This window comes from Dictyostelium purpureum (assembly GCF_000190715.1).
Source record: "Dictyostelium purpureum unplaced genomic scaffold DICPUscaffold_189, whole genome shotgun sequence".
NCBI lineage: Eukaryota > Evosea > Eumycetozoa > Dictyosteliales > Dictyosteliaceae > Dictyostelium > Dictyostelium purpureum.
The window spans coordinates 1-17797 of NW_003519525.1; the positions used below are offsets into that span (position 1 = coordinate 1).

Here is a 17797-nt window from a genome sequence, read left to right on the forward strand (position 1 = left end):
AATAAAGCTGTAAACACTGTATTCACCAGACCCCAAATCAACGATAACTCTTCAGAAATACTTAAACGTCTCTCCAGCGGTGTAGGAAAAAATGTTACCTGTGACTTTGATGCTTCTTCTGCTGATTACACATTTAAATCTTAAAATTAAATAATGTTATACATAAATAAAAAAATTTAATCTTATTCTTTTAATAGTTTATATTTATTTCTTTTTTTTTAAATACAAGTTAATATAATCAAAATATAATTTTTTTTTGAATTTAGAATAACTAGTAATTATTTTTATTAAAAAATTTATGCTTTTCAATGGGTTATTTTGATGTATCTCTTACATTTTTTATTATAATTATTAAACCCAACCTCCCACATTTACAAATAAAAAAATACCATAATATTTTAAAGTAAAGTTCCCAAGTTGGTATCCTATCACATCCAAACATTAAAAGAAATTAAAGATATTCTCCTTCTGTGCAAAAGAATATGTTTATCAATTGATATACTATTTTTAAACTTTTATTTTTTTTTTTTTTTTTTTATTTCTATCATTATTTATAAATTATTTTTAGGTACTTGGGTTTGGATAAATAGCAAAAGAGAAACTACCTGAAGGACTTTGAGAGTAGCTACCTTCACAGTTTAATCGATTAACAAAGTAATACCCAGATGCAATAGTAGGGATCCAACTATTCTTGGTGTACAACCCTCCAAATTGGTAAGTCAACAGAAATTATAAATGATATAGGTTCATTATCATTGTAGTCATTGTTTTTTTATTTTTGTGTTTTTATTTTTTTATTTTTTTTTTTTAATGATTATTAAAAATTGCAATCACTTTCCATATTTAGTAAAAAAAAAAATAATTAATAAAAATAAAATAAAATAAAATAAAATAAAATAAAATAAAATAAAATAAAATATAAAAAAGTAATTTATTTCTTTACAATGATCAATTATTTTAAATATATAAAAGTAAAATTATTTGTTAAAAAAATATTTAAAGAAATATCATATATTTAACAACCAAAAAAAAACTATGTTTTTGAAAAATTTCATCAATGAAATTTTCAACTAACTCCATCAATGAATTTCATTTCTATTTGTAGTAAAAATTAAAATTTTTTTTTTTTAATTTACTTTTTTTTTTTTAATTTAAGAATTTTTTTTAATTTACATTTTTAAATTTTAGAAAATAATTTTTTAATTTTTTTTATTTATTTTTTTTTATTTATTTTTTTTTATTATTTTATATTCATTAATATATACATTATTTATATAATTTAATCAACTCATTATTTTTTATTATTGCATTCCACCCATTAATAATTTTTAATAACAATAATAGTTTTTTTGAAATAAAATAAAATCCTTACACTAAATCACATTTCACATTATCACTCTTTTTATTACAATTTAAAAAAAAATGGATTATTTAACTAATGCATTTTACAGAATAAAAAATTATTTTTTCAGTGATAACAATAACAATAATAACAATAATAACAATAATAACAATAATAACAATAATAATAACAATGATGAAAGCAACACCTGCACACAACCATCGAATTTAATAATTTCCAATGATTATAACAACAACAATAATATCAATAATAATAACAATAATAACAATAATAATAATAATAATATCAATAATATCAATAATAATAATATTAATAATAACAATAATAACATTTCCCAAAACAGTCAATCCCCACTTGACCAATGTATTAATGCCCCATCACACAATCAATCACCATCTCAACCACAAAATATAACCTCAGAATCACCATTTCATAGATCCACAGAAATTATTCCAACTTTTCCAGCAACAAGATCACCATATACCCCATCACACAATCAATCACCATCTCAACCACAAAATATAACCTCAGATTCGCCATTCCATAGATCCACCGAAATCATACCAACCTTTCCTGCAACAAGGTCACCAAACACCCAATCACAAAGTCAACTCCAATCTCAATTTTTTAATTCTTCTCAATCAAATCCCCCAATTCCACCATGGTTTGCACAATCATACCAACAAAATATAACCTCAGATTATACACCATTCCATAGATCCACTGACGTTATACCAACCTATCCAGCAACAAGATCATCATCCCAAATTAATTCAGACAAAAAGCCAGAATCAAGCAATCTTTCTACAGTTGCATCAACTGGCAATCCAATGAAAAAGAGACCATTGGAAGAAGATGATATATCAAATGAAAGTGATAGAAAAATTAACAAAAAAAAAAAACTCGATGAAGAGAGTTTAAAAAAAGATAATGATTGTGCTAAAATGGAAAAATTAAAAAAAGAAAAAGAAGAAAAAGAAAAATTAGAAAAAATTCATTGTAATATTTGCATAGATCAAATAGAGACCATAAAAAAAGCAACAATTGATTGCAATCATAAATTTTGCTTTGATTGTATATTAGAATGGTCAGATCAAGCTAACACCTGCCCAACATGTAGAAAAAGATTTTATAATATAAAAGAAAGTAATTTACACATTCATATTTATTTATAAAAAATAAAACATATTAATTTATTTCAATTATTAATAATTTTCAGAGAGACAATTATGTTGAAGGTTTAGTAAACAGTGCCAATGTCCCATATAGAGTTCAAGGAGAAGATAGATGGCCAAATTATTACAGTACACTCCAAGAATTAATCCATGAAGCCGCTCAACTCCCACCAATTACATACCCTTTTCCTTACAATTCTTATCCTGGCTTATATAATGAAGATCACCCAGGAAATGGCGATGAAGATAGCAATGAAGAAGAAGATGATGATAAGGAAGATAACGAAGAAGATGACGAAGAAGATGATAAAGAAGATAACGAAAAAGATGACGAAGAAGATGACGAAGAAGATGACATGGATCTCTCAACTTAATATTGAAATTTGAAGGCGATTAAATTAATAGTTTTACATAACTCATTCAAAGTTTCTTTAAGAAATAGATGAAGACTAAACTATTAACAAAATCGTTTCATTCAGGGTTTCGATTAATTTTAAGGTAACTATAATGTTAATATTTACATAATTATTATTAAATTTGAATAATAAAAAACTAATATCTAATTTTAATACTTATTTAGTTTAAGTTCATGCATTCTTTTTCAGTTTCAATACTTAATTTATTTCAAGTAATTAATCATACATTGTGGTCCATATATTCTATTAAATCAGGGTTCAGTATTTTCATTCTAATTGTAGTTTCGAGTCATTCATCAAACGCTGGGGGTTTTTAAGGTGACTCATCTAATATTGGGGATTCAATATATTCTTTTTAAAAATGGCTTTCAAGTTACTCATCATACATTGGAGTTCAATATATTCTTTTAAAATTGGGGTTATCAAGTCATCATACATTGGGGTTCAGTATATTCTTTTAAAATTGGGGTTTTCAAGTCACTCATCATATCGAGGTTCAGGATATTCTTTTAAAATTGGGGATTTCAGGTCACTCATTATAGGTTCAACATATACACTGGGGTTGTTTTTCAAATATTTTATCATAAATTGTGGGTTTATCAAGTTATTCAAACGCTGTGGTTTTTTCAAATCGTGTATCATACATTGGGGTTTTAATTTATTCTTTTTAATTGGGTATTTTATGTTATTTTATCAAGCATTGAGGGTTTTTCAAGTCACCCATTATTTGTGGTTTTTAGGTCTTTCATCATTCATTGGGGTATTTGTACTTTAAAGGTATTTATAAAGTTAATATTTATAACTATTATTATATTTGAATATAAAAGATACTAATATTTAATTTTAAAAATTATAAGATTTAAATTCTTTTTATTTCAACTTTATATGTATATAGTGTAAATAAAAAATAATAATAATAGATAATAATAATTATCATCAATTTTATCACATATTATTAATATATAGAATTAAAAATTCTACATCTCTAGTTAATTTTCTATTCATTATCAAAATAAAGATATTTAATTTTAAAATTTTAAAATTTTTTAATAATATAAATTTTTATTGTTTTTTATTATTTTAAAAACCATGGTAAATTTTTTCCATTTTGTGAAACTTGGTGAATAAATTGACTTAAAGTTGCTGTTATTGTGGTTGTAATTGTATAAAATAAAAAGTCAATTATTGTAATTTATTATCATTATTATTTATTATTTCTATTATTATTTATAATTATATATATATTTAAAACTCTAAAGCATTTTAATATGACCTATAGTTTGAAACAAATCTCTAGTGCAATACTACCACCCTGATACCACGATTGACTCTGATACTAATCCACTACCACTGCCTCTGTAATAGTATAACTCTTGTAGAAAATGAGTTAACTACGATTCTCTGTATGTGATATGTGCAAAGTTACTGTGAGTCATATGTTTTTGAAATCTTTTCCATTAACCAAATATATTTAATGTGTACTGACGGATCCTTTTTTAAAATTTTTTTGTTGAATATATAAAAGTAATTATTATTATTATAAAAGTACATTCATTAAATGATGATAAATTTATTAAAAAAAAAAAATTTTAAAATTAATTTTTTGATTTTTTTTTAATAATTTTCTAAAAATGGTACTGCACCACCATAAACATTATTTTATTATAAACTAAATAAAAACAAAAATATAATAACTATATTTATATATTATAATGTCCTTCATTAATATATTAAGAGAAATAAAAAGAAACACCAGGTTAGATAAATAATTAGAGAGCTATTTCTAAACAATTGTTCAAATTAAAATAAAATACAATCACTAAATTAATACACATAGACATATCACCATTAAATAAAGCATACCAAAAGTGATGCAGTTTTAAAAGATAAAGAATGTTATTTAGCTTTTCAATGAATATATATATTCCCAAACATTAGCAAAGACCCACCATCAAACCAATTGATTTATGAACAGTCTTCAAGAAAGAATAAATATTGTAAAGTATGCAACTACGATATCAAATATTAGTTTGTTTTTCAATAAAAATTTTGTAAATAAAAAAATCTGAATTTAGGTAAAATCAACTCAGAAAAAGAAGACATTTATAAAAGAGAAATTGAATGAGGTTCCAAAATGTATAAATTCAAGCTTATTTTAAAGATTATCAAAGAAAAGTTTTTAGAATATTGGTCTATTACATTAATGCTAGATTTGGGTGTTTTTAAAACAATTATGGAAATTATAATTTATAGTAATACAAAAGGAAATATTTATGTTTTTTATTAAAATTAATTAAATTTTTTTTTTTTTATTTTCAAAATCAATTTTAAAACTCTATAAAAACTTTTTTCGAATTTATTTTTCATTAAATTCAAGTTAGAAATCCAAAGCAATTTGTGTCCAATAAAGCTTAAATTTATCACTTCCATTCAGTGTCCACCCAAGCTTAGTATTTGTTTTCTGTGCAGAAAATATTTTTATATTATTTTTTTTTATTGTTAATAATTTTTACTCCTCTTTACGTCAAGTAAATATAAAAAATGGGTAACTTTTTTTCAAAAAAGGTAATTATCTCTTATATAACATACATTATAAACAAAATAAATACTAATTATAGCTTTATTTGTATTTAGGATTCTATTTTTGAAAAAAAGGTCCGAGCTATGGAATCCAAAATTAGAAATAAGGAGACCGCAATAAATAACTCAAAAATATTTCATAATAATAATTTTAATAGAATTATTTTTTATTTTTTTATTATTGAAATATATTTAGCAGCTTTTTTACATCAAGAGTTTGCTTCAAACGAAACTTTGTCTGAAAAAGCAATTTTTCATTCTAATCAACTATTTGATGAATATCAGACATTGTTCTAGCCAAGCAACTATGGTATCATCAAATGGTTTTAGATGAAGAAATCATTTACAGGTTCCTATCCGGAAGCTTCCAAAAAACTTTAAAACAAGTTCCAATCTTATTAAATCATGTATATCCAATTATATAGTTGTGCGTTCATCTGATAGCTTTCTCGATGACCACCCAGATTTTAAGCTGCTTTTATTTTATTTTTATTTAAATTAATCAAATAAAAATAAAGATAGATTCTTTTTATAAATTTTTTTTCAATAAAAGTTTGATTTTATTTATACATTCATTCCTAATTTAAAAAGTATTTAACATTTTCTTTAATTTTGAAAAGTCATCATTAACATAAAAAACAAAAAAAGTTTAAACAAATAATATATAAAAATAAAAATAACTTATAACCTTATATATTTTTAAAGTATACTTTGATTTTTTATAAATTTTTTATTTAGTTTCATTAACGATTATTATTATATTTTATTATTAAGTTTACAATGAAATTCATTTGCTTATGGTAAGTGTCTAAAATATAGTGATACACTTAAATTGCCATTGTTCACTCTTGCATAAAAGAAACAATGAGATTAAAACCCGCAGTTCAACTTGGTGTATTTAGATATTCTCGTGAGGATGCCTAAAAAGAAATTAAATATTTATATAATTAAAGTAAAATAAAATAAAAAAGGATTTGTGTGAACTTTTTTTTTATGGAAATAAATAAAAAAAAAATAAAAAATTAAAATTTTTTTTTTATATTTTTATATTTTTTTTTTTATATTTTTATATTTTTTTTTTTATATTTTTATAATTTTTTTTTAATTAATAATATAATATATAATATATCTTATCCAAATTTTAAAAACCTATAATTATAAAATGGGTTTTAAAAATTTGAATATAGGATCATTTGTTGTAATAATATAAACTATAAATAGTGTACCAGTAATTGAAATTACCAATCCACAAAATGGTACAAGCAAAGCTGTACCATTGGAATTAAGATATGGTATTTTACCAAGAGAATCAGTATGTACAGAGAATCTTACACCTTTACCATGCCGTGAACAAAGTGGAATTGGTAAACTTTTAGCACCAAATAAACTCTATGATGTCCATTACAATTAGAAAGATTTGTAAAAATGAAGATAGCGAATGTTTAGCACCAACTTTAGAGATTGTTCAATCATTAACCATAGTGAATGACTTGAATCAACAACAATAAATGGTAGATATTTCAGTCGATCAATTACTTGGTAAAAAACATCAAGATAGCGGTTTATCAGCATGTCCTTTAGCATCAACAAGTAAAGTTTATATTCAAAAACAAGATAATTTAGAAACAAGTTTAAAGGTATCACCAGATCCAGAATCACAACAATCCAATCAACAATATTTAGTTTACGATCTTAAAAAATACAAAGAATCATTGAAACTAAAATTAAATTGGTACAGAAATTTCGATAGATCAAATAATAATAATAAAAATAATAATAATAAAAATAATAATAATAAAAATTAATTAAAAAAATTAATTTAAATTTTAAATGTGGGAATATATAAAGGGTTAAAAATAATATCATCAGTAAGCATAATTATAATCTACAGTGCAAGAAATCTTCAATTATAATTAACTAACGAAATAATTCAGAGTTCTTTTAGAACTTAGAGTTATAAAATTATTTCTAGGAATAATTATTCCTACTCTATCTATTTTTAAAAATATATTTATTAAGTAAAGACTTGACATTTATTATCTAAATTAAAAAAAAAAAAAGAAATATTTTAATAATAATAATTTTTATAAATTTCTAAAAATAGTAAATTATAATAAAAAAAAAAATATATATTTTAATCATTATAGTTTTTAAATAAATATTGGAATTTAAAAATAGTTTTAATTTTTGAATGCCAAAACTATTTTTCGTAAAAGGAACAAAAATTTAATGATTCCAATGTAAAAAATAATTCTTTTGCATAATCCATCACCAAATCATGTTGAATTTTTTTAAAATTTTAAATTTTTTGTTTTTTTTTTTTTCTTTTTTTCTTATTTTCTTTTTTTTTTTTTTTTTTTTTTTAATTTTTTCTTTTTTTTCTGGTTTCTTTGTCTCTTAATCTGCATTATTATAATAATCTCTTATATTCAAAAAAAAAAAAAAAAAAAAATTTATATATATAAAATATTATAACAACAAAGCAATTCCCTCAGTTCACTCTCCATAAATAAAATAAAAAAAAATAATTAAAAAATAAATAAAAATAAAAATTTTCACCTCTTTGGTGGTAAAAAATTATTTATAAAATTTTTTTTTTTATTTTTTTTTTTTAAAATTTTGTTTACGGCAAATTCCCAATGATAACTTTTTTTTTTTTTTATTTTTTGGTTTTAATATAAAATTATAAAACATAATATATAATCTTTTTTTTTTTTTTTTTTTTTTTTTGGGTTTTGGGTTTTGGTGTTGTTTTTGGTTTATACAATAACAATAATAATTATACACATAATCTATTTTTTTTTCTTTTCTTAATAGGTCATGTTAATTATTTAAATTTTCACTCCCTTTAATCTTAATATATATTTATTTTTTTTTTTTTCTCAATTTTATTTTTTTAATCACCCATCAAAAAAAAATAAAAATTCAATTCATATTAAAAATAAAAAAAATTTGTATAGTTTAAAAATAGTATTTATTTTAAATATATAAAAATAATAATATGGAATCAAATAAAAGTGATAAAACACCAATGCCATGGAAAAAGTTAATTGGTATTGTTTTTTTTTTTTTTTTTACTTTTTTTTTTTTTCACTGATACAAAAATCTAATATTTTTTTTATTTTTTTTTATTTATATTTTAGGTGCATATGTTTTATTATTATGTGAAGCCATTACAACAACATCATTTTTTTCATATATATCACCATTTATTATATTTTTAGGAGTAACAGACAAGAAAGAGGAAGTTGGTTTCTATGGTGGATATATTGCATCATGCTTTAGTTTAGCTCAATTTTTAAGTAGTTTTTTCTGGGGTAAAATGAGTGATAGATTCGGAAGAAAACCAATTTTAATTATAGGATCAGTTGGTTCCGTCATATCAGTATTGGGTGTCGGTATAAGTTGGTCATTACCAGTATTAATTGCATCAAGATCCATTAATGGTTTATTAAATGGTAATATTGGTGTCATTAAAACGTATATTGGTGAAACTACTACCAAAAGCAATCAAATAGAAGCATTCGGTTGGATTGGTTTAACATGGGGTTTAGGTGCTATTTTAGGTCCAACTTTAGGTGGTCTTTTAGCTGACCCTGTTAAAAACTATCCAAGTGTATTTGGTAATTCAAAATTACTCATAAAGCATCCATATATTTTACCAAATATTTTAATTGCAATCATTACATCAATCGGTTGTGCTTTTACCTATTTCTTTATGAACGAGACTTTAAATGTTAATAAATCAAAGTCAATTAGCATGTCTAATCTATCAAGCAAAACCAAATTTACAGCTTTGAAAGGAGACGATGGCGACGAATTAAAAGATCAAACAGATGATAGTACAGGTAAAAGATTAGATTTAGCAACTGGAAGATTTGAAGAAGATATCGATGAAAGAGAAATGGCTCGACTCAACAGCAGCATGTCTGATAGACTCCATCAAAGCTCATCGGAATATAAAATTCACCAACAAGAAGAGAGAGAAAGTACAACCAGTGTTATCATGGTCGATGAAAATAATGGCATGGTAGATGAAAATGAAAGTGAGGTTTTAAAGAGAAATCTTTTAGACAATACCAATGATGGTGCTAATGATCAATTAAAAAATGAAGATGAAGAATATGATTTAGCAAGAGAAAAAGCAAATTTTGAAGATATTTCATTAGAAGAACAAAATGGTAAAGGCTTTTTAAAAAAATCGTACACCCTTTTCAAAAACAAACTATTCAAGAGTGCAAGCATGGCCAATATAAAATCATCAAAGAGCTATCAACATTTAAAGGCAGTTAATAGCGATGTCGATTTAATCGAAAAAGAAATCACAGCCAAAGGAAAATCAGGTATGCTAAGTTGCTCCACTGGTGATAGCAACACCAACATATTTAAAAACAAATTAATTATGGCAACTACATTTTTATATTGCTTTGTCGGCTTTGTATTCACTATGTGGGATGAAACTTTTCCAATTTGGGCAATGTCCCCAATTGACAAAGGTGGTCTCGGAATGGAGAGTAAAGCTGTCGGTGTTTGTGGTGCCATTGGTGGTGTTTCTGTAGTATTGGTTCAAGTCTTTATCATCAAACCAACCACTAGAAAGCTTGGTATCATTACAACATTTGGCGTTGGTAATTTTTTGGCTATCTTCTCTTTCTTCTCATTCCCATTATTAAGTTTTGCTGCTCCTTTACAATCCAAAGGTACTGCTAACTTTATTACCTTTTGGGTTTTTGTCTCAATAGTCCTAGTTGTAAGAAATATTTCTGCTCAATTTGTTTTTACACCAATTATGACTTTAATTAATAATAGTGCTATTTCAACATTAAGAGGTAGTGCAAATGGGTATGTATTTTATTACTAAAAAGATCAATTATAAAATATTAATTAATTATTTTTTTTCAAATTTAAACAGTTGGGGTCAAAGTTTAGTTGCATTAACCAGAACCATTGCACCAACCTTGGCATCTATACTTTTATCTTGGAGTCTTACAAATCACCTTAGTTTCCCACTCAACCATTTCTTTGTCTTTATAATTATGAGTTTATGCTCAATTTTACCATTTGTAGTTTCGAAATTCCTTCCATCATCATTAAATGCTCCAATCGAAGAGGAAGAAACCAATTGTGATGACGAAATGCAAATACCAATGTTTGAATAATTGCTAATATTACAATATTAAATAAATAAATAATAAATAATAAAAAATATAATAAATAATAAATTTTATTTGTTTTTTTTTTTTAAAAAAAAAAAAAACTTTTTAAAAAATAATGCTAAATGTAATATCTACAAAATTATTTATTATTTGCATAGAAATAAACCCAATGTTTTTTTTTTTTATATATTTTTTTATAAATTTTTTTTTTATTTATATATAATTTTATTGTATCAAGTTTATTTTTATTATTGCTATTGTTTTTATTATTACTGCTATTATTTATATAATTATTAACCCTAAATTTAGAAGAACATAACTTCGCCTTCTGAACTGATGTGTTTTAATTTGAAAACTTGACCGCATTCTAAACAGATGGTTGGTTTCTTTTGACCAAGGTTGTGGAAGAGAACATCGTGTTCTTCACCATCACCACCTTCACAGGCAATAATTCTGCTGTTATAAATTGATTCAACAATAACTGGGGTTTTTAAGGTACCAAATGGACCAGTTAAAACTTCATGACCAAAATCGTCTATGTATAGAAAAAAAAAAAAATTAGTATTGATATTAATTTTCATATTAAAAATAATTTGGGTTGTAAAAAAATTGGTTTTATTATTGCAAACTAAAATATTTTACTATTATTAATATTAATATTATATATAAACTATAATTTCTTCTTTTTTTGTTGTAATAATACTAAAACAATATAATTTTTTTTTTTTTTTTTTATTTTCCGTAAATTTGTGTGTGATAATGAAAAAATGGCTGTTGTCGCATTATTATTGAATAATTTGTAATTTGTACATATAAAAATTTCATATTTTTTATAAATCTAACTGAAGGCTAATTTTATTTATTTATTTTTGATGCATATGATTTTATTTATTTTATATGATCGTTTACCTCTCTTTAAATTTCTTCTAACATAATTCATTTCAGAAAGATCAATGAATGAATCTCTGGCTGGTTTATGGAAGAATTCCATTGAATGTGATGGAGTGACGAGTTCCTTTAATAATTTAACGAATTTGGACATTGTTGTATTATGTTTCTATATAAATAATATAATATATTGACAATCAAAAAAAATAAAAAAATTTAAAAAATTTTTGAAAAATTTTTTAAAAAAAAACAAAAATTTTTAAAAAAAAAAAAAAAATAAAAAAAATTTTTTTTTAATTTTTTTTTTTTTATTCTGCGCTCTATGAATTTCATTTTTCCACACACAATGTTTTTGATTGTATTGGAAAATCAGAGAAATTTTTGTATTTATTAAATATTTCCTTTTTTTTTTTTTTTCTTTTTTTTTTTTTTTTTAATATAAAACTAACTAAAAAATAAAATCAAAAAATCTATAATAGTACATAAATATTCATTCATTTTTTTTTTTGTTTTTCCTAAAATGTACTTTTTCTTTTATTTATTTAAATAAATAACCCTAAATTTTTATAATAAAAAAAAAAAGGAAAAAGTATTATTTATTTACAATAAAATATATAATATATTGTCCCTAAACAAAAAAATAATTAATGTAAATTTTTTTATTATTTTTAAAAAAAAATAAATTAAAAAAAAAAAAAAAAACAGGGCAGTTAAACTTTTTTTTTTTTTTTTTTTTTTTTTTTTCAATATAAAAAACGAATAAAAAATACTAATTATAATTATTATTTATCCATAATATTATAAATAGATAATTAAATATTAATAAAACTAAAATATAAAATATCACACCAATAAAAAAAAATTAATTTTTTTTTTTCAATAATTTACCAAATGATAATATCACTCTTTTTAAAATAAATACCAAATAATATAAATTTTTATAAATATTAAAATGGCAAAAGCAGATATTTCAATTTTGGTTTTAAAAGAAATGAGAGAGGGCGTTTCAGTATCGCAATTGGCAAGAAAATATAAAATCAATGAAACTACCATTCGAAGGTGGAATAAAAAACCAATGGATATTGATTCAATTAAAGAAAGGGCAAAAAAACAGGGTAGAAAAAAGAAAATAGATGATAGATCCGAGCAAGAGATCATCCAATGGATAAGAAATGGTGATCACCAAATGGTTTTTAAAAAAAATAAAGCAAATAATAATAATAGTGATAACAATAGTAATAGTAATGATAATAATAGCAGTGATGATTTTAATAATGACGAAGAGGTAGAAAATAATGTTGAAAATGTAAATATAGAAAGCCAACAACATGAAGATACTACTCAAGAAGAAAATGTAAATAATAATGTAAATAATAATAATGATGGTGATAGTGGCGAAAATAATTATAATAATAGTAATAGTTTAAATAATAATTTAAATAATAATAATGACAATGATAGTTGTAATAATAATAATAATAATAGTAATAATAATAATGATAGTGATAATAGCAATGATAGTTTTAATAATAAAGAAAATCAAGAAAATTTAAATATTAATCAAGAAAATGAAAATGAAAATGATGAGATTATTGGTTATACTGATGAAGATAATAGCAACAACAATTATAATGAAGAGGAGGAAGAGGATGCTGGTGACGAAAACAATGAAACAAAAAATGGTATTAGCTTTAAAAAAGAGAATTATGAATATTATATAGTAGAATCAACCTTAAATAACTCAACCCCACTTACATTTGAGCTTATTCAAAGATATATTTCAATAAAGCATAAAATGGAAACAACTTATCATTATATTTCGCAATTATTAAAAAGATATCGTGTAAAGGTAATCAAAAGAAGAAAGTTATTACAATCTTTAAAACAAACCTCATCACCCAACACACCAAATATATCTGAAAAAGCAAATATAGATTTAACAACAAAGAAACCTGATCGAAAGAAAAATGATTTTTCAATATTTAGGGATTATTCGTATCCCAGACTTACATCAGATCAAGAGGATACTCAATCTACAGAAAAAGGAGGTCAGAAGAAAAAGAGATCAAGTAAAACCATTGGAATTAATAGCGATAAAAATAAGAGACCACGGTCAGATAGTGATAGCCAACAACAAATACAGCTTGATCAACATCAACAATATCAAGAGGCAGAGCAAGAGTATTATGGCGAAGAGGTTGAATATTCAGAACAACATGAAGGATTTGATCCAAGTATTCATTATCATGATCATCACCACCACGAAGATCATCATCACGATCATAATCATGACCACTGCCATTATGAAAATCAACAGCATTACATGGAGTTTCATCATCACGACGACCATCATGGGTTTGCAGTTCAACCATATGACCACTATCATTATCATGGTTCAGGTTCAGGCTCTAGTGTAAATAGTAACAATGGTAATAACAATAGCAATGGTGAATGTGAGCCTGTATCATATCAAGTAGAACCAAGCCATATTCACGAACATCACCATCATGAGGAGTACCAACACGAGGTTATTGTAGAGGGCGAGCATCACCACACTATAGAAGTTCACGATCATCTCATAGAGGAGCAAACAGAACAACAAGAGCAGCATTATGAAGAGGTCTTGGATCATGTAGTTGAACCTTATCATATTCAAACGGATGAAATTGATCCAATATTGCACCATCAACCAATGGAGCATGTTGAAGAGCATATTGTGGAAAATGATTATTCAAATATTCAAATCCAACTTCAAGTTCCATTAGACTCACAACAAATAATTGAAGACGATCAATCACAAATAAACCAAATTATTGTCACACATCATAGTGACCATCAACAGGAAATGATTGAAGAGGATGGTCATCATATTGAAATGCATCAAACCATTTCTCATCACGAAATCGAACACAACGAAAATAAAACACAGATAATAATGGGAGACACAAACCATATTGAACACTTGGAAGCATGCACAGAGCATCTTCAAGAAAGCATCAATTCACATTCAATAATAGAGGGTGAACAATAACAGAAAATGAAAAACCGATTACCAATTTTAGAAATATTTTAAAATTTTTTTTTTTGTACTTTTTTTTTTTTTTTTTTTAAAAATAATAAATAATAAATTCAATGTATTAAATCAGTTTGAAAAATCTTTATTATATCCCTAATTAATTATGTTAAAAGATATAGAAATAATTCTTTTTTTTTTTTTATTTTTTTTATATTTTTTTTCTCAATTTAGTTTTTTTTATTTTTTTTTTATTTTTTTTTTTTTAAAATTTTTTATTATTTTTTTTCATTGATTATTATTTATTTTTTATTTTTAAATTAAAAAACACAAATCAAATTTAATTATTTGATTATTTTTATACTTGTATATATATATTAAATCAATAACTCTTTTATTAATCATAAAATAAATTATAAAATAAAATAAAATAAAATAAAATGGTAAATATTATAATTTTAAATAAAATATAAATAAATACATATTTTAATAAAATTATTATATAGTCAGCATTTGAGGATTTAGGTGTTTTACCAGAAATTATTAAAGCAATAGAAGAGTTAGATTGGTTATTACCAACACCGATTCAAAGTGAAGCAATTCCATTAATTTTAGGTGGTGGTGATATTTTAGCAGCAGCAGAAACAGGTTCAGGTAAAACCGGTGCATTCGCATTACCAATTTTACAAATTACATACGAAACATTAAATAATAAAGCAGATATACCAGTTCTTCCAGAAGATCAGTCATCAAATGAATCAAAAGATAATGGTATTGAATGGGACCAATTAAATAGAGATAGAGAGTTAGCAGTTGATGGATTGGTTTGTCAAGCACGTTCTGCAGCATGGAATGGTATTAGAGCTACCAAAGGTATTAGTTCAGGTAAATTTTATTATGAAGCTATTATTAGAGATGAGGGTTTATGTAGAGTCGGTTGGGCATTAAGCAAAGCAACAAGAAATATAGGTACAGATAAATTTTCATGGGGATATGGTGGCACAGGTAAAAAATCGCATCAAGGTACGTTTGCAGATTACGGTAAACCATTTGGAAATAATGATTGTATTGGCTGCTATATAAATTTCGATGATGAGGTAATGGGTTATACAAAGAATGGCGAAGACTTTGGTGAGGCTTTTACCTTCAATTCAAAAGCAGGCATCTTTTATCCAGCATTGGTTTTAAAGAATGCTGAAATAGCTTTTAATTTTGGTAAAGATCCAATGAAGCATCAATTGAAGGGTTATAAACCATTAATCGAAGCCGAGTTATTAGCCGATCAAGCATCAGCACCAGCACCAGAACCATCAAATAATAAAAATATTAAAAAATCAAATAAAAAAGAAAAAGAAGATAAATCAACAAATACACAATCAGATAAGCCACGTAAACCATTATCATTAATTATTGAACCCACCAGAGAGTTAGCAGATCAAACATATAGTGCAATTTTAAATTTTTCAAAATATTTAGACAATCCAAATATTCAAGTATCGTTGTGTATTGGTGGTGAAAAATCATTGGGTGGTCGTAATAAAATAGAGGGCGATATTATTATCGGTACACCAGGTAGATTAGAATCGTTGGTTAAAGATGGATCCATCGATCTTAGTTCAATTAGGTTCTTTGTTTTGGATGAGGCTGATCAATTAATCGAAGATAATTTATCAATCGTTAATTATATCTACAACAAACTACCAATTGGCCAAAATCTTCAAATATTATTCTTTTCAGCTACACTCCATTCAAATAAAGTCATTAAATTCTCTGAACAAATAACAAAGAATCCAACATGGGTCGATTTAAAGGGTAAAGATTTTATACCTGATTTAATTACCCATGCCTATATAAAGGCTGATCCATCAAAATATGAAACCTTATGGAGAGATTCAGAAAACCCACTTCGTATTCGTACAGATGGTGTACATGCAATGGATGTAACTAAATTTGGTAAACTTAAAGAACCAGAACAAAAATCCGAAGCTATCAAACTCTTAAAGGCCCAGTTACTCTTAAAGTGTATTCAATCATTCAAAATGGATCAAGCTATTATCTTTGCACGTACTAGAGTTGATTGTGATTGCATTCATAACTTTTTAAAAGAGGCAGGTGGTGAAAGTACCAAGTCAGGATTAGAGGGCGAGTATTCATCCACAGTGCTTCATGGTGATGTTAATAAGGCTCGTAAAGAAAATTTAGAGAAATTTAAGAATGGTGAAGTTCGTTTTTTAATTTGTACAGATGTAGCAGCTAGAGGTATCGATATTAGAGGATTACCATTCATGATTAATTACACATTACCAGCATCATTCGAGGATTATATCCATAGGGTCGGCAGAGTCGGTAGAGCTGATCGTATCGGTCTAGCAATTTCATTAGTAGGTAGTGATCAAGAAAAGGTTTGGTATCACACTTGTCGTGACAAAGGTAGAGGTTGTCATAATACTAAATTAACTGAAAATGGTGGTTGTTGCATTTGGTACGATGAGCCAGAGCTTTTCCATCCAATTCAAGAGTCAATTGGTCCAGTCGAATTAAATGATCAATTCCAATTACCTCAAGATATGAATTTAACTTTTGGTGCCAGTAGTAATAAATCTTTGGTTTTAGATTACCAACCACACACCGAAGAATTATCATCAAGAGTTGAACAACTATCTCAATTAGAACAAACTATTCAAAGAGATTATTTATCTTTACCAATTCGTATAACAGAAATTGTAAATAATAATAATAATAAAATGAAATCTTAATAATAAAATAATAATATTTTTTAAAACAAATATATTTATTTAAATTTATTTATTTTTTTAATTTTTATATTTATAATAAAGATATATACTAATGTGTCAAAATCAAATTGGCATATTTTCCAAATATGTATATAAAAATATTTTTAAAGTTTAATTTACTTAAAATAAATATTTCCAATAAGTATACAAAAATTATAATAAAATAATTTATTTTTTAAGACAGGTTTACTTTATCGAGGTATTTGAAATTACAATATACTAAATTCTATTAAATAAATGTGGTTGGATTGATTTTGGCATGCTTTTTGAATAGATTTTACCAAAATAAAAAATACCATTACTATTTATGGGTTTTTAAAATAAAAATAAATAAATATTTACTTTTTTAAAGTTGCGTCTTTTAGTAGATATCTTTTACTTTACCATATTTATATAAATAGTAATACACAT

At 24.4% G+C, this 17797-nt stretch overlaps 7 protein-coding genes across 7 annotated transcripts; 6 read left to right on the forward strand and 1 right to left on the reverse strand.

The window, feature by feature from the left end:
• Nucleotides 1-1422: 1422 nt before the first annotated feature.
• DICPUDRAFT_154172 (uncharacterized protein) lies at nucleotides 1423-2912 on the forward strand (the record flags this gene model as incomplete). The annotated part of the gene is made up of 2 exons (XM_003289679.1): nucleotides 1423-2509; nucleotides 2587-2912. 2 exons carry the CDS (start codon nucleotides 1423-1425, stop codon nucleotides 2910-2912), a joined length of 1413 nt encoding a protein of 470 aa, XP_003289727.1.
• Nucleotides 2913-5495: 2583 nt separating this feature from the next.
• DICPUDRAFT_154173 (uncharacterized protein) lies at nucleotides 5496-6945 on the forward strand (the record flags this gene model as incomplete). Its single annotated transcript, XM_003289680.1, has 3 exons — nucleotides 5496-5519; nucleotides 6309-6334; nucleotides 6756-6945. The coding sequence occupies 3 exons, from the start codon at nucleotides 5496-5498 to the stop codon at nucleotides 6943-6945; spliced, it is 240 nt and encodes a 79-aa protein (XP_003289728.1).
• Nucleotides 6946-7042: 97 nt separating this feature from the next.
• Nucleotides 7043-7339, forward strand: DICPUDRAFT_154174 (uncharacterized protein; the record flags this gene model as incomplete). The annotated part of the gene is made up of 1 exon (XM_003289681.1): nucleotides 7043-7339. One exon carries the CDS (start codon nucleotides 7043-7045, stop codon nucleotides 7337-7339), a length of 297 nt encoding a protein of 98 aa, XP_003289729.1.
• A 1196-nt stretch (nucleotides 7340-8535) lies between these two features.
• Nucleotides 8536-10693, forward strand: DICPUDRAFT_88644 (uncharacterized protein; the record flags this gene model as incomplete). Its single annotated transcript, XM_003289682.1, has 3 exons — nucleotides 8536-8587; nucleotides 8678-10376; nucleotides 10447-10693. The coding sequence occupies 3 exons, from the start codon at nucleotides 8536-8538 to the stop codon at nucleotides 10691-10693; spliced, it is 1998 nt and encodes a 665-aa protein (XP_003289730.1).
• Nucleotides 10694-10874: 181 nt separating this feature from the next.
• Nucleotides 10875-11771, reverse strand: DICPUDRAFT_56297 (uncharacterized protein). Its single transcript, XM_003289694.1, has 2 exons — nucleotides 11600-11771; nucleotides 10875-11225 (listed from the first exon to the last, which is right to left on the reverse strand). The coding sequence occupies exons 1-2, from the start codon at nucleotides 11730-11732 to the stop codon at nucleotides 10996-10998; spliced, it is 363 nt and encodes a 120-aa protein (XP_003289742.1). The 5' UTR covers nucleotides 11733-11771; the 3' UTR covers nucleotides 10875-10995.
• A 759-nt stretch (nucleotides 11772-12530) lies between these two features.
• Nucleotides 12531-14609, forward strand: DICPUDRAFT_98475 (uncharacterized protein; the record flags this gene model as incomplete). The annotated part of the gene is made up of 1 exon (XM_003289683.1): nucleotides 12531-14609. The coding sequence occupies one exon, from the start codon at nucleotides 12531-12533 to the stop codon at nucleotides 14607-14609; it is 2079 nt and encodes a 692-aa protein (XP_003289731.1).
• Nucleotides 14610-15031: 422 nt separating this feature from the next.
• DICPUDRAFT_154178 (uncharacterized protein) lies at nucleotides 15032-17347 on the forward strand (the record flags this gene model as incomplete). The annotated part of the gene is made up of 2 exons (XM_003289684.1): nucleotides 15032-15034; nucleotides 15098-17347. The coding sequence occupies 2 exons, from the start codon at nucleotides 15032-15034 to the stop codon at nucleotides 17345-17347; spliced, it is 2253 nt and encodes a 750-aa protein (XP_003289732.1).
• Between the last annotated feature and the right edge of the window lie 450 nt (nucleotides 17348-17797).